Source organism: Salvelinus alpinus, chromosome 1, assembly GCF_045679555.1.
Source record: "Salvelinus alpinus chromosome 1, SLU_Salpinus.1, whole genome shotgun sequence".
NCBI lineage: Eukaryota > Metazoa > Chordata > Actinopteri > Salmoniformes > Salmonidae > Salvelinus > Salvelinus alpinus.
The window spans coordinates 60,211,677-60,229,291 of NC_092086.1; the positions used below are offsets into that span (position 1 = coordinate 60,211,677).

The 17,615-nt window shown below is 41.6% G+C and overlaps 1 protein-coding gene across 1 annotated transcript in view; it reads right to left on the reverse strand.

The window, feature by feature from the left end:
- Positions 1 to 17,615, reverse strand: part of xpo6 (exportin 6) — a 70,008-nt gene that overhangs the window by 861 nt on the left and 51,532 nt on the right. Inside the window, exons 14-23 of the mRNA XM_071412655.1 lie at positions 17,375 to 17,467; positions 13,707 to 13,851; positions 13,313 to 13,459; positions 12,800 to 12,989; positions 7,508 to 7,663; positions 5,267 to 5,381; positions 4,824 to 4,995; positions 4,489 to 4,650; positions 3,289 to 3,387; positions 387 to 617 (exon numbers count right to left, since the gene is read on the reverse strand). Of these exons, the coding sequence (XP_071268756.1) occupies positions 387 to 617; positions 3,289 to 3,387; positions 4,489 to 4,650; positions 4,824 to 4,995; positions 5,267 to 5,381; positions 7,508 to 7,663; positions 12,800 to 12,989; positions 13,313 to 13,459; positions 13,707 to 13,851; positions 17,375 to 17,467 (1,510 nt within the window). The remainder of the gene's footprint in view (positions 1 to 386; positions 618 to 3,288; positions 3,388 to 4,488; positions 4,651 to 4,823; positions 4,996 to 5,266; positions 5,382 to 7,507; positions 7,664 to 12,799; positions 12,990 to 13,312; positions 13,460 to 13,706; positions 13,852 to 17,374; positions 17,468 to 17,615) is intronic.

Consider the following 17,615-nt stretch of genomic DNA (forward strand, 5'->3'; position numbering starts at 1 on the left):
TGTTGCATATGGGAGTTTGTTTATAAGCTCACATACTGTGCCCCCTGGCCCTCCTCCATTCCCAAATACGGGCCATGGGAGATTTAGACATTTTGTTGCACATATGCAAAGTCACATGCATAACAGATTTTATGGTAATTAAACAATTGTCATACTGTAAGCATCCAGTTCAAACAGGAAAATCTGAGATACAACGATGCTACCAGTTTTCCACTCATATTTCTCAGTCCAGAGTCTGATAATTCCAAGAGCACATAACCATATCATATTTGGCTAATACCCCACCACCATCACATCTTTTACTATGAAACACAGTATACCCTACCCTAGACTCCCACCGCCGCGGCCATAACCCACTCTATAAACCAATTCCCATTAAGTCTCACCCGCTCCAGTTTAAAATTGCGGCCGAGCACCGCCCGCTGGTTGGCGTCCACACCCTGGCAGCCATTGAGGAACTCAGGCATGAAGGCAGAGTAGAAGGCATCAAAGTCCACGGAGGCCATGTTGTACACTGCCAGGGCAATCTCCTCTTGGAGCAGGTCGTGACTTTTGTGGAGGAGCACCTGTAGGAGCACGTTGATGAAATGAAACAGCATGGAGGTCCGGAACAGCTTCTGGAATAGACACACAGACAGAAGGAACAGTGTGGCCAAACACCAAGTTAGAATCATTGTCCCCAAAGTAATGATTTAAATTCCACGCATCGTTATTGTCCACAATGGCGATTACTGAATGTAACTCTTTACCAACTCACACTTCAGGCAAAAAGTTAATTCACCTAATTCACCACCAAAATAATAAAATAACCTCTAATGCCATTTGCCTGATGACGCAAACTAAATTATTCCGCTGCTCTATCGTTATACTTCAGTCTGAGACTGCCATCATTGAAGTCGTTTGTTGTGACATCAAAATGAGGGGTGTAGTACAAAACAAAGTCATCAGCGATTGGATCATCTAACCAATCAGAGTATCAAAGCCAATGATGAATTTTAAAAACGCCACTTTACCCACGTGTTCTGGCCCAACCCATCGGCTTCTGCAAGCAATCAGACGGTCTAGAATGGATCCAGACCAATTGTAGAGAAGAAACTAATGTCCGTGGACCACGCAGCATTTGGCCGGAGCAAGGAGCTTGGGTAGTCAGGCAAATCGACCATATAAACTGGACAGATACTAATCCCAGAGAGTGCTTATATTAATCTGTCAGGTACTGTAACTGTCTGGCCATTTTCTAAACGTTGGTTATGTCTTCAATGTAAAATGTAATTGTAAGGTCTTTTTAGTTCTGTGTTGGACCACAGGAAGATTAGCTGATGTGTCTTCAATGTAAAATGTAATTGTAAGGTCTTTTTAGTTCTGTGTTGGACCACAGGAAGATTAGCTGACGTAATTTTGGGGCGGCAGGTAGCCTAGCAGTTAGAGCGTTGGGCCAGGTACCGAAAGGTTACTAGTTCAAATCCCTGAGCTGACTAGGTAAAAAAATATGTCAATCTGCACAATCCTAATTGGGTTGGGGATCGTCGTCAATAATGGCAGATTAAATTTTTTATTTTATTTATTTGACCTTTATTTAACTAGGCAAGTCAGTTAAGAACAAATTCTTATTTTCAATGACGGCCTAGGAACAGTGGGTTAACTGCCTGTTCAGGGGCAGAACGACAGATTTGTACCTTGTCAGCTCGGGGATTTGAGCTTGCAACCTTTCGGTTACTAGTCCAACGCTCTAACCACTAGGCTACCCTGCCGCCCCAATCCCTGGCCCCGCTCTCCGAGGGTGTCTCAGGGGAGTGGGATATGCAAAAAAAACACATTTCCATTTATCACCATCCACTTGTAAAGGTTACACACTTGTACATGTGTAAAACAGAACAAATATAAGCACCCCCTTAACTGACCTTTTTGAGATGCAAAAGTGAAGTAATGGACAAATATAAACTTCATCGTTCTCTCAGTACTTAGTGCTGCTATCATGCACTATATTGACTGACATAATTAGTGTGATAATAATAGCATAAACCATCATGACATGTAATGTCAAGGTTATATTTATATTATGGCAATCATAAAAATACACTACATGACCAAAAGTATGTGGACACCTGCTCGCCGAACATCTCATTCTAAAATCATTGGCATTAACATGGAGTTGGTCCCCTATTTGCTGCTATAACAGCCTCCACTCTTCTGGGAAGGCTTTGAACTAGATGGTGGAACATTGCTGCGGGGACTTGCTTCCATTCAGCCACAAGAGCATTAGTGAGGTCGGGCACTGATGTTGGGCAATTAAGGCCTGGCTCGCAGTTGGTCCCAATTCATCCCAAAGTTTATTAATGGGTATGAGGTCAGGGCTCTGTGCAGGCCAGTGAAGTTCTTCCACACTGATCTTGACAAACTTCTGTATGGACCCCACTTAGTGGATTGTCATTGTGACGCTGAAACAGGAAAGGGCCTTCCCCAAGCTGTTGCCACAAAGTTGGAAGCACAGAATCGTCTGTGTGTCATTGTATGCTGTAGCGCTACGATTTTCCTAAGGGGCTTAGCCCAAACCATGAAAAACAGCCTCAGACCATTATTCCTACTGCACCAAACTTTACAGTTGGCACTATGCATTGGGGCAGGTAGCGTTCTCCTGGCATCCACCAAACCCAGATTTGTCCGTCGGACAGTCAGATGGTAGAGCGGGATTCATCACTCCAGAGAACAAATTTCCACTGCTCCAGAGTACAATGGTGGTGAGCTTTACACCACTCCAGCCGACGCTTGGCTTTGCGCATGGTGATCTTAGGCGTGGCCTACCACTTTGCGGCTGAGCCGTTGTTGCTCCTAGACGTTTCCACTTCACAATAACAGCACTAACAGTTGACCGGGGCAGCTCTAGCAGGGCAGAAATTTGATGAACTGACTTGTTGGAAAGGTGGTATTCAATGACAGTGCGACGTTGCAAGTCACTGAGCTCTTCAGTAAGGCCATTCTACTGCCAATGTTTGTCTATTGAGATTGCATGGATGTGTGCTCGATTTTATACACCTGATAGCAATGGGTGTGGCTGAAAAAGCCAAATCCACTCATTTGAAGGGGTGTCCACATACTTTTGTATATACAGTTTAGAATTAGATAGAAATAGAATAGTAATCATATTTTCATGATGACAACAATATGAGGTGAGGTTATTAAGTTGGACCATTCAAATAGTGTCACAAAACAGAGACAAAGGGTAATTTTGGAGCAACAATAAATTGCACTTTAGGAGCTAATGGTATGGCATATAAGAGCTGAACTCACTCTCTGGTAGAGCTTGTGCTTGCTGTTGAGGGACTCCAAGTAAGAGAGGTTCTGCTTGAAGATGTGGATGTCTGGCTGCAGGAAAGACTGCCCAAAAGCCTGGAGAAACAGATTTAAGGCCATGTCAGGGAATTCTACAGTCCTGTCCAAAAACAACCCATAACCTATTCACCCTAGATACTGAAATAACTGGATAGTTATAATCCAGGGTTGGTTGGGGTCAATTCGAATTCAGGGCAGTTCATTCAGAAAGTGGGAAAACATTTGAAATAGCTTCTACTTTTCAGGTTATTGAGAAGTCATTGAATTCGAGCTTAATTCCTGAATTAACTGAATTCAATTTGAATTGACCACAATCCTGTATAAGCAATATGGTATTGTTATATATATATATTTTTTTTTTATACAGTTTTTTCAACAGAACATTATACAAATGGCAGCAACATGCTGGATTGTGAGTACAACTTACATTTGAAAATAGGCAAAAAGTTTATCATCAAATTCAGCAGGCAAACCATGACTTGGGATAGCTCTACAATGGAAAGGCTAGGAGGTGGAATTTTCTGCACATTGCTTAATGATTAGAAGGGTGCTATAAACCAATTATATCATGTACATGAGGTAAATATAAAAAAAAAGGCTATTATTAACTTGGCGTTGCAGTTTCGTTTAGACATTTTTGGAAATGCATTGACAAATTCACTAAAGCTCTGTTTCTATTAGCACTTTGAAGTCAATCCGGGTTGGGCTGGCCTTGGTGGGCTAGCTTGAATTGCGTTTTCACTGCCTCAAAAAATTATAAATAATGTCATGTTGTTAGGTAGCCAATATGTGACGTGCAGCTGGCTTCGCTAATGAAGAATTGAATTCACCCTCACCATGCTGTAACTAACGTTACCACATACTCATGCCAGTGCCAGCCAGACTAATACCCATATATTTAGCTTGCTAACGTTCTCTATGACATGGCCAGCTAAAATTCAACTCTGATTTGCTAGCTAATGTTAGGTAGCTAGCATTCGAGGGCTGACTGTTCTCATAAAAGTTTATTGTGTAGTGCAAAAATGAATGAAAGACCCAGCTATGGTGGTAATTCGTGTCATGTCTGACAACTGCAGTAGTACTATCTAACATCAACAAGCACAGACGAGCTAGCTAAACATGGTGTGAGCATCTCCCCCCACACACACACACACACACCTGCATGGCAGCACTAAACTGGGCCTCATTCTCCATGGCCTCCTCGGCCAATCCCCTCTGCACACTGGCTAGGACAGAGGTCTTGAAGAAGTACCTCCAGTTATGGTGAAGCACTTGGTATAGCAGCTCAAACATCTCTGCTTTGACGTCTGGAGAGGAACGCTGTGGGACAGACAAAGAAATCACAATAGACCTTTATTATCCATTGTTGATCAAAAATTCAGATATTTTTTGCTGACCCAGTGCCCAAACCCATCGATGGACATGCCACACACACACAGTGCATGTATCCATATTTTTTTTATATCAGTGTGAATGAGAGTGCGCACTCTCACCTCAGCCACAATAGGATAGACCTGCTCCATGCAGAGAGCGATTATGCTGGGTAGGAAGGGTTTGAAGGCCTGGCCGGGCTCCTGAACTACCACCTGGAGAATCTTTAGGAACTTTTCCACCACTCGGCAGCCTGCGCTGCCCTCCTGCAAGATACTGGCTGCCAGCTGCTCCCTGGGACGGACGGACATACAAGAACGTAAACAAACAATTTATAGCTTCTAAACGTGTAAAACCATCATGGGGATGTTGAGGACGGCCAGTCCTTGCGTCTACAGCGCTGTCTATTCATTTGAGAGGGGTTACATTTCTCTAGCCTCATCCCTCAACTGTATATCAAAACATGTGGCGGGGCTGCTGTTTTGTTGTTTTCAGAATCCCAGATTGTAGCTTTAAAATGGTCACAATATTTGTGTCTAAGCGTGTGTGTGTGTGTGTGACCTACCTGGTGAACATGCTGAGGAAGGTGTGTATAATTTGTCCGGTGAAGGGCACGCCCATCTGAACACGCAGACCTTGAAACAGTGTGAGGAAGAAGCTCAGCATCTCATCCGTCACATCTTAAGGAGAGAGGGAGTGACAATGGGAAAGACAGAGAATGTCAGAAAGAATAACTCAGCTTTGGCACTATATCAAATCAACGACCAGAATGTTTTGAATGAAAATTAAATTTGAAGTGATAAAGAAAATGAAATCTGCAAACGGTCCTTTTTAAGGTGACTACAAGCTTCACTCCATAGATCTACTGTACGTGCGTGCATGTGGGTGGAATGGGATTTTTGGAGTAGCGGACACCTTTTGGTAACATGACATCCTCGCCGTCTCACTCCCATTCACAAGCGGGCGATAGTTCTTTTTTGGTCTTTTAATGTTGTGAAAGCAAGAAAGAGTTAGCTACTACTAGTAAGGGAAGTTAACGTAAACTCACATAAACTCGTACATCGCTTTGGTCCGTACAATTGACCTTATTTTAGCACCCCAAAAACGTAATACTTCCAGATCAACTGTAATTTTAATACCATTGTAAAGCACAAATCCTCCCCTTTCCAACATAATTCATGCCGAGACCTTCACGCTGCCCGTTTCTGCATAATTCAAGAAGGCAATGAGCTCCTTCGGGTCTTTTTTTTTTTTAAATGGCGGGTGGGGAAGCGAAACTAATGCGTTAGTGAGGACAGATGTCGTGTGGGAAAATTGCTTTTTTCACTCGATCTGTCCAACTTATCACCTTATCGCCTCTAAAATGTAAATAAAACGCTATAAAGAGTTTATATAATGTGTCATTACAAACCTATTTGAAGGTTTGTGTCGAATTTGAATCAGGTTTTTAGGGCGGTGCTAAAGTGATCTTAGAAGTAAACAGCGGCTTTGAGAATGATGATCACATGCAATGACGACGGAAAAAATGACTAAGTATCCCCCCTTACCCCCGTCACTGTCCATTTCTTGTTTTTAAACGATGAGAGAAGTGCTACACCTGGTGGAAAGAGATTGTAAGACAGAAATAGTTGCTTTATGCGTGCTGTACGTTACGACATGACACGTCACGGTGTAACGGAGGATCCATTTTTTCAACTTTTCTCCAATGCTATAGGGCCATTACCATGTCGATCAACGCTTGAATAGAAACCTAGTTCACACCCCCGATTTTGAAGTCAACACAGTCGCTACAGTCCCATTAGTTTTCTTTGTAGCCTCGTTTGAATGTCGCGGTTACGCACATTTGTACGGAATGGGGTGAGTTTACGTTAGCGGGCAGCCTGGCTAGCTGACTTTAGCCTGGATAAAAACACAGCTCGCTAGCTTTTTTAGCTTCCCACATCTCCATGTGAAATAATCATAATGATTCATAATGGAAAAAATATGTCCTGCCAAATATTATTTTACTTACCGGTGTAACCTAAAACATTATCCCACGTTGATATGCTGCTTGCATACTCATTCCCATATCAGCTAAACATAGAATGTCATGTTTTGGTCACAGAGTAAAAAAGCACATGGCTAGCTAGTTGGCTACAGCAGGTTCTACCATTTCGAAATATCCAACCTTTTGGGTCGATTCTTGTTGTTTGGTTTACTGTTTAAACAGCTGTTGAGATTATATATTTGGTTATCAATGCAAAATAGGCTACTTTGATGAAAAGCCTATTTATCAGATGACGGAAACAAGCGACAACACTGCCCCCATGGCAGCAGAAGGAATGATACGACGTCTCACTTTTTTACTACCTGATAATTATGTCCAGAGCGTATTACAAGGAGCCGACACTTTAGGAGACGAAAAACAACATGGCAACACTCCGAATCTTGCGTATGCGTAGAGCTTGTAGTAAACATGAAATATCATTCATAAAAAGGTGAATGTCATTGAAAATGGGAAAAAGGCACAAGCAACATTTCTTGTGAAATTGTTAGAATGGCTGAAAGTACAGTTGCACACTGTGTACTTGTAAATAAACATTTTGTTAAGTGCAACGTTTTTGTCACATACATTGACCTTGCTCAGGCATATCACACATAACGTTACATTGTAAAGTTACTTGAAATGTACTGTGGTGATGGATTTGAGATTTAAATTTAATGGAGATAAACCATTCAGTGAATGGGTAATAGTAAAATTACAACACGTCAGCTCTCTATTATGACTGAAACTATTGTGTTGTAACATTGTGTTTTTTCTTCTGACCTGGCTGCTGGATGAAGACAGGAAAGAGGCCCAAGGAAACTTGCACGGACTCCTGGAGACTCTGGTAGCAGATCTGTCGGGATTTGGTGGATTCCCCGGAGATGCTGTCCACTATGTCTCTTAGCACAGGCAATGTCTGGTGCAACACTGCTTTCGCTAAGAAAGAGAGAGAAAGAGGCGTGGGGGGGTAAGAAAGATGTTAGGGTTTATGCTATGAAGCCAAAAGAATAATGTCTCTAGTGTTCCTTTCTTACAATCAGTGCATTAAACTTCAGAGGTGAGACGACTACATTACTCTGTGTTGATTATTGTACATTGTTCCAGTCAGAAAAGGGCTTTACTCAGTCGGAATTTTACTTGGTAGTTTTTGGGGGGGAATTACACGGTATAGTGGTATTATAATTACATAATTATTCCCTCATAATTACCCTTACATGTAATCAAACTTTGTATTTATGCATAGAATTATATACATACAGTGGCAATAAAAAGTATGTGAACCCTTTGGAATTACCTGGATTTCTGCATAAATCGGTCATCAAATGATCTAATCTTAATCTAAGTCACAACAGACAAACAGTGTGCTTAAACTACTAACACACAAATTATTGTATTTTTCTTGTCTATATTGAATACATCATTTAAACATTCACAGTGTAGGTTGGAAAAAGTATGTGAACCCCTAGGCTAATGACATCTCTCTGGAGATGTCGGTTAGATCTGCCTTGCCCTATAAAAATAAAATAAATTTGAGTTCGCTACTCACAAGAAGCATTGACTGATGTGAACCCTGCCTCAAACAAAAGAGATCTCAGAAGACCGAAGATTAAAAATTGATGACTTGCATAAAGCTGGAAAGGGTTACAAAAGTATCTCTAAAAGCCTTGATGTTCATCAGTCCATGGTAAGACAAATTGTCTAGAAATTAAGAAAGTTCAGCACTGTTGCTACTCTCCCTAGGAGTGGTCGTCCTGCAAAGATGACTGCAAGAGCACAGCGCAGAATGGTCAATGAGGTTAAGAAGAATCCTAAAGTGTCAGCTAAAGACTTACAGAAATCTCAGGAACATGCTAACATTGCTGTTGAGGAGTCAACGATACATAAAACACTAAACAATTCATGGGAGGACACCACGGAAGAAGCCACTGCTGTCCAAAAAAACCCATTGCTGAACGTCTGAAGTTTGCAAAAGTGCACCTGGATGTTCCACAGCGCTACTGGAAAAATATTCTGTGGACAGATGAAACTTACTGTTGAGTTGTTTGGAAGGAACACACAACACTATGTGTGAAAAAAAAAAGGCACTACACCCCAACATCAAAACCTCATCGCAACTGTAAAGTATGGTGGAGGGAGCATCATGGTTTGGGGCTGCTTTACTGCCTCAGGGCCTGGACAGCTTGCTATCATCAACGGGAAAATGAATTCAAGTTTGTCAAGACATTTTGCAAGGAGAATGTTAGGCTATCTGTCTGCCAATTGAAGCTCAACAGAAGTTGGGTGATGCAACAGGACAATGCCCAAAACACAGGAGTAAATCAACAACAGAATGGCTTCAACAGAAGAAAATACGCCTTCTGGAGTGGCCCAGTCAGTCCTGACCTCAATCCGATTGAGATGCCGTGGCATGACCTCAAGAGAGCACTTCGCACCAGACATCCCAAGAATAGTGCTGAACTGAAACAGTTTTGTAAAGAGGAATGGTCCAGAATTCCTCCTGACCGTTGTGCAGGTCTGATCCGTAACTACAGAAAACGTTTGGTTGAGGTTATTGCTGCCAAAGGAGGGTCAACCAGTTATTAAATCCAAGGATTCACATACTTTTCCCACCCTGCACTGTGAATGTTTACACGGTGTGTTCAATAAGGACATGAAAACATATAATTGTTTGTCTATTGTTGTGACCTAGATGAAGAGCAGATCAAATTTTATGTCCAATTTACACAGAAAGCCAGGTATTTCCAAAGGGTTCACATACTTTTTCTTGCCACTGTGTGTGTGTGTGTGCGTGTGTGTGTGTGTGTATATATTAGAGATCTGGGAAAAAACTAAGACCTCGGCAAAATGATCAGTTTCTTTCGTTTTACTATTTATAGTTATGTGTTTGGGTAAAATGATCTCTTTTTAAAAAATTCTATAATCTACTGACAACATTTATCCCAAATTAAAAATACAAATATTGCCATTTAGACTATTTATTTGCAGAAAATGACAACTGGTCAAAATAACAAAAAAGATGCAGTGTTGTCAGACCTCGAATAATGCAAAGAAAATAAGTTCATATTCATTTTTAAACAACACAATACTCATGTTTTAACTTAGGAAGACTTCAGAAATTAATATTTGGTGGAATAACCCTGATTTTCAATCACAGCTTTCATATGTCTTGGCATGCTCTCCACCAGTCTTTCACATAGATGTTACTATGTACTATGTAAATAGTAACTATGTAAATAGTAAAACGAAAGAAACTGGGTGACTTTATGCCACTCCTGGCGCAAAAACTCAATCAGCTCGGCTTTGTTTGATGGCTTATGACCACCCATCTTCCTCTTGATCACATTCCAGAGGTTTTCAATAATTACATAGAGGATTGGAGGACTCGAAATGAAAACCAAAAGCCACCTCATGGGTCTTACGGTGGCGGCCGGCACGGGTATCGAACCTGTATCTGTAGCAACGCATTTGGCACTGCGGGAGCCCACATCCACAAAGTATCAAAATACAGAGAGATGTTGGTAAAGGTATATTGTTCTGTTAATAGCCCATAATGGGCTATTATAATGCTGTACATGGTGTCCAGGTCAGGATAACCAAAACATTTCTTTATTAAATACTATCAGAAAGAATGTTGGTACATATTTATTTTGATCCAATGCCATGAATGAGTGAGTCACACAGCTTTATGTAGGTGCAGGGCTATATGACTGTCATCAACTTGATAATATATAACGATATTTTGGAAGTTATTTCATTTCAAAAACCAAAAGAGAGCGACGGTAATCTGAATAAAGGCCAAAATAATATTTGTAAAGGCCAAAACTTTTCTTTCTGTTTTTAGAGGGAGACAAACGCTGGGCCAACTGTGCAGGTGAAATGTTTACTTACGAGCCCCTAACCAACAATACAGTTTAAAAAAAATATGGGTAAGAATAAGAAATAAAAGTAACAAGTAATTAAAGAGCAGCAGTAAAATAACAATAGCAAAACTATATACAGGGGGGTACCGGTACAGAGTCAATGTGTGGGGGCACCATTCTGTGCCCACTTGTGGTATCTCTTCGGTTACACATCCTTGGAATAGCAGAAAAGCATAACGGCTGGACAGCCCTTGCTGTGCCTGGTGAGCAGTTGGTCACGGTCTGTTGCCAGGAGAGGTCAGGTTGAACCGACGATCTCGCCAGGTATGTTAACTCTGCCTGTCCGAGGTGGAGTTCCAGAGCTCACAGGTGTGCCTGGCATGGATTGTGACTCCATCTTGTTCCTCGCCCTCTTCTATACGTCATTCTCATAAAGACGCCATTATTAGTTATTGTTTTAGTTTGAACGTGCAGACTGGCACTAAGAACAGAACAGCAGGAATGTATCCCTAGTCAGCGCCATTATTAGTGCAATGCCGCTTAGTGTTGCCAGTGTAGCGGGGTGGGTGTCCACCCCCCTTCCCCATGGGCTAGGTCGGTCTTCTGTGCGCGGCTCTGCGGCCCATCCTGTGCCCCCTGCCCTCGTAGCTTGAACCTCGCGCGCTTTCAGTGGATACAGCTGGAGAACTGCAAGGCAATCCCATTGTGAGACACTCGGGAGCAATGATCAATATATATTGTCCTGCTAATAACAGGGTTAATAATATATCTGTGAGAATATCCAACAGGCTTTTATATAATTCTAAATGAATAATAATGATAATAGATATTTTATTTAATCGCTTTGTTTGAAAAAAAAAACTATAATTTTGGAGATTATTTTGTTTTCAAATAACGCAAAATGAGCGAGAAAAAGGCCATTCTTGAACATTGGGTGAGACATTGCTTGAATTTGTAAATAAAGCCAGTTTGTTACTTAGAATTATTTATCTCTCCGTTTTTAGAGGGAGAGAAACCAAAAACCTACAATCATCTCACGGGTCTTCCAGTCAAGGGCAGCACGGGTATTGAACCAGCATCTGTAGCAACACCACTTGCACTGCTATGCAGTGTCTTGGACCGTTGCGCCACTCAGGCGATGTACAACATGACCGGTCGGGAGTGGCCTACACTACTACAGTAAGAGAAAAATAATCCCAACCAAATAAAATAATAAAAACCTTAGTGTAACAACCATTTTAGTAAGTAATACTGAAGTCTGCACAATTATCAGTTTCTATTTAGGTTTATGTCACCCATTCATTGTCAGTTAGAGACACAGTAGGACCCAAAAGCATAATCAGTATTCTAACTCCCCCGTGCGCTGGTCTGGAGTAATGAAGTCGTGACGCAGGGTACCGTACTAAACCATAAATTACCTCTAAGGCCTGCAGCATAATCACAAAACTTTTAGTGGAGCAACCACTGTACCTTCACACCGTTCATGTACCATATTGAGGTATGCGGTATTACCTTCAGTGCAAACAAGGGACGCAATTTCTTTCCAAACATTGAGTACCAGTATTTATTTTTGCTAACAAAGTACTAGCAAATTCTCATAGGGGACACTAGCTAAATGCTAATAAGAACAAACGAACATAAACTAAATGCAAGGCCAGACAACCCAGCTAATAAAGTCATAACTATCTCAAAAAGGCTACTCACACTTGATCCAGGAGGGAATTGATTGTCTCTGCTGTAACCAATAAGCTTAAATCTTGAAAGCTAGCAAGTTAGCAAACCAAATGCATAGCTGGAGCCCTGAGCTGGAGCAAATGTATTTGGCACATCTTAACTTCTAGTTATAAGATATGTCGCTTGCAAATTAATTTAAAGTGTCACTTAATCACCTCTCTTGTGATTCTCAACAGTGGATCGTCACGTCACGTTCACGCCATGTGGTCTTTATAAACATACTCCATATACTTTTGTAAAAAAAAAAGAAAAAAAAAAAGAAGCATTTGGCGGAATTGAAAATCATACCGTTGGTACTTCAAAATACCCCAGTATACCGCCCAAGCCTAGAAATAAGTACTTAAAAGTACCCATGGTCATCACATCTTTCACCACATTATTTCTTAGTAAATACCAGCTGAAACAGGACTGTAGAAGGAAGCGTTATCAAAACTATAAGAGACGTAAAGGTTGATAAATGGCATGATGCCCAACTGACTGTCTTCCAGGCCAAGGCGGTGTGGGGGCTGGTTGGCAGTGCCCCTCAGTAGGCGGTAGTGGCGGGTAAGGGCAGCCAGCAGGCTGGCGTGGCTACTGGAGCGGGTTTGCCACTGCTGCTCGCTCTCTGGCAGGTTAGACCAAGGCAGCAGCAGCATGTTGGACAGAGCTCTGCACACGAGCATGTGGGCCTGGAGGAGTGGAGACACACACACATTAGACAGATCCCTCCACGCATAACCATACTCACTCCAGCATGTGCGACTATAGGTGGGGGGTATATACATTCCATGAGACACATTATGCATACACGCACACATTGGATATCACCCTCACCCTTTGGCAGATAGAGCCCTAAAGCGCTACACCCCAGAGAAAATGGTTATTATTTCAAGTGGTCCACTTCTAATCAGGAAATAAGATTAAGGCCGGGCATTGATGACAACCCACGGGTGGATTGAATTTCAGCCCTAAGCCTCAAAATAACATTGAAGCCATTACGGCGCACTCTGACCTCTTGGGGGAGCCTGCGAGTCTGGCTCTCTGTGATGAGGTTGAAGATGTTCTGCACGGCAGGCAACGTGACTAGGAAAACAGGACGCACGGTGGTGGCCATGGACACCATGAGATGGCATGCCGACAGCAGCAACTTTTCAGGTACCTAGAATAGAAATACAGTTTGACAATGAAATAGGTAACAAGGAATTGACAAAGATTCTTAGTTGACTTGCTAAAATGATCTGATAACCAGTTTTTGGCCAATGAGAACACAGACTTGCAAGCTCAGTTGGTCGGCATAAAAATGGAACCGCTGGGTGTCATGATACAAATTGCACAACATCAGCAACTAGGTAAGATTTAACAAAGACATACTGTTACCACCACATACTGTGTGTGTGTATGGTTACCTTGGCAGTGATGAGTGGTGCGGTGGCGTCCATGGTGGATGTGACAAGGCTGATGAAGCGGCTCTGATTCTGCCTCTGGACCTCACTGTAGAATTGAGCCAGCCAGTGGGAGTAGGCCTGCAACGCCGCCAAGGACTGGGCATGGCTGGACACAAACACACATTAACAACTGTGACAATACAGTTATATCTGCCAAGAAAATCAAACGCTCTCTATTTTTGGTTTAATAAAGGGGTGAATTCTTAAGTGACGTCTACAGACAAGGGTAAAAGACAGCAATTTGTGACGAATACACTTTATATCTACAGTGCCTTCAGAAAGTATTAATACTCCTTGACATATTCCACATTTTGCTACAGCCTGAATTCAAAATGGATTAAATAGATTTTTTTCTCATTCATCTACACACAATACCCCATAACGACATATTGAAAACATGCTGTCTCAAAATGTTGGCAAATTTATTGAAAATGAAATACAGAAATATCGAATTTACACAAGTTCACACCCCTGAGTCAATACATGTTAGAATCACCTTTGGAAGCGATTACAGCTGTGAGTCGTTCTGGTTCTTTCTGGGTAAGTCTCTAAGAGCTTTGCACACCTGGATTGTACAATATTTGCACATTATTCTTAAAAAAATTCTTTAAAGCTCTGTCAAGTTGGTTGTTGATATTGCAAGACAGCCATTTTCAAGTCATACCATAGATTTCCAAGCCGATTTATGTCAAAACTGTAGCTAGGGCCAGTCAGGAACATTCAACGTTGCCTTGGTAAACAACTATACAGTGTATATTTGGCCTTGTGTTTTAGGTTATAGTCCTGCTGAAAGGTGAATTTGTCTCCCAGTGTCTGTTGAAAAGCAAACAACCAGGTTTTCCTCTATTACATTTATTTGCCCCAAACATAACACTTTGTATTCAGGACACAAAGTTCATTTCTTTGCCACATTTTTTGCTGTTTTACTTTAGTGCCTTATTGCAAACCAGATACATGTTTTCCGCTCTCTCCACTGGCTTCCAGTTGAAGCTCGCATCCGCTACGGAGCTGTGAGGGGAACGGCACCTCCGTACCTTCAGGCTCTGATCAGGCCCTACACCCAAACAAGGGCACTGCGTTCATCCACCTCTGGCCTGCTCGCCTCCCTACCTCTGAGGAAGTACAGTTCCCGCTCAGCCCAGTCAAAACTGTTCGCTGCTCTGGCACCCCAATGGTGGAACAAACTCCCTCACGACGCCAGGTCAGCGGAGTCAATCACCACCTTCCGGAGACACCTGAAACCCCACCTCTTTAAGGAATACCTAGGATAGGATAAAGTAATCCTTCTAACCCCCCCCCCCCCCCTTAAAAGAGTTAGATGCACTATTGTAAAGTGGTTGTTCCACTGGATATCATAAGGTGAATGCACCAATTTTTAAGTCGCTCTGGATAAGAGCGTCTGCTAAATGACTTAAATGTAAATGTAATGTTTTGGAATATTTTTATTCTGTACAGGCTTCCTCCTTTTTGGTATTTGGTATTTTATTAGGATCCCCATTAGCTGTTGCAAAAGCAGCAGCTACTCTTCCTGGGATCCACACAAAACATCAATAGACAAGAACAGCTCTAGTACAGAACAACATACATTATTTTAAAAGGCACACGTAGGCTACATATCAATGCATACACACAAACTATCTAGGTCAAATAGGGGAGAGGCGTTGTGCCGTGAGGTGTTGCTTTATCTGTTTTTTGAAACCAGGTTTGCTGTTTATTTGCGCAATATGAGTTGGAAGGAAGTTCCATACAATAAGGGCTCTATATAATACTGTACGCTTTCTTGAATTTGTTTTGGGGACTGTGAAAAGAACCCTGGTGGCATGTCTGCTTGGGTAAGTGTGTGTGTCAGAGATGTGTGTAAGTTGACTATGCAAACAATAAGGGATTTCCAACACAATGTTTCTTATAAAAAGAAGTGATACAGTCAGTCTCTCCTCAACTCTTAGCCAAGAGACACTGGCATGCATAGTATTTATATCAGCCCTCTGATTACAATGAAGAGCAAAACTTGCTGCTCTATTCTGGGCCAACTGCAGCTTAACTAGATCTTTCCTTGCAGCACTGGACCACATGACTGGACAATAATCAAGATTAGACAAAACTAGAGCCTGCAGAACTTGCTTTTTGGAGAGTGGTGTCAAAAGAGCAGAGCATCTCTTTTTTACGGAAAGACCTCTCCCCATCTTTACAACCATTGAATCTATATGCTTTGACCATGACAGGTTACAATCTAAGTTAACGGCAAGTAATTTAGTCTCCTCAACTTGTTCAAAAGCCACACCATTCATTACCAGATTCAGCTGAGGTCTAGAACTTAGGAAATGATTTGTACCAAATACAATGCTCTTAGTTTTAGAGATGTTCAGGACCAGTTTATTACTGGCCACCCATTCGAAAACAGACTGCAACTCTTTGTTAAGGGTTTCAGTGACTTCATCAGCTGTGGTTGATGATGAGTATATGGTCGAATCGTCAGCATACATCGATACACATTCTTCGTTTAATGCCAGTGGCAGGTCGTTGGTAAAAATAGAAAAGATTAGAGGGCCTAGAGAGCTGCCCTGCGGTACACCACACTTTACATGTTTGACATTAGAGAAGCTTCCATTAAAGAAAACCCTTTGAGTTCTATTAGATAGATAGCTTTGAATCCACAATGGCAAAGGTTGAAAAGCCACAGCACATACCTTTTTTCAACAACAGGTTATGCTCAATAATATCAAAGGCAGCACTGAAATCTCCACTCTATTATGGAGTAACTACAATGTTGTTGAATCATCCTCAGTTTTATCCTATCACAGTCATGAAACTCTAACTGTTTTAAAGTCCCCATTGCTCTCAAGGTGAAATCCCCGAGTGGCTTCCTTCCTCTCCGGCAACTGAGTTAGGAAGGACGCCTGTATCTTATCTTTATATGATGGCGCCGACAGAGATGGTCGCATCACTTCGAGTTCTGTGTGTATTAAGTAGTTGTTGGGGAATTGTTAGATTACTTGTTAGATATTACTGCACTGTCGGAACTAGAAGCACAAGCATTGCTACACTCGTATTAACATCTGCTAACCATGTGTATGTGACAAACACAATTTAATTTCATCTTTGTAGTGTCTGGATGTTTCCAAAGTGTAATGAATTACTTAACCATGCTCAAAGGGATATTCAATGTCTGCTTTTTATTTTTACCCATCTACCAATACGTGCCCTTCTTTGCGATGCATTAGAACCTCCCTAGTCTTTATGGTTGAATCTGTGTTTGAAATTCACTGCTCGACTAAGGGACCTTACAGATAATTGTATGAGTGTGTGGTACAGAGATGAGGTAGTCATTCAAAAATCATATTAAACACTAATAGAGTTAGTCCATGCAACTTATTATGTGACTTGTTAAGGAAATGTTTACTCCTGATCTTATTTAGGCTTGCCATAACAAAGGGGTTGAATACTTGACAACATTCTAAAAACATAATTCCACTTTGACATTATGGGGTATTGTGTGTAGGCCAGTGACACAAAATCTAAATTGTATCAATTTTAAAAATTCAGGCTGTAACAACAAAATGTGGTTAAAGTCAAGGGATGTGAATACTTTCTGAAGGCATTGTAGACAGTGGCAGTAAATTGACACTCACACGTCGATGAGGTCAGGCTTGAGAACAGATGGCACGGCAGTCTCCAAGTCATACAGGCTGATCTGAGAGCCATAGCATGTGACCTCCACCAACCTAGAAACACAAGTGCAGACACACTAAACAATGATGCAATCTGAATTATTTTCTTATCAAAATTCTCCCCTGTAATACAAGACAGGATTGGGGTCAATTTGATTTCAATTCAGGAAATACTGCATTGTCAATTCCAAATCAAGACATA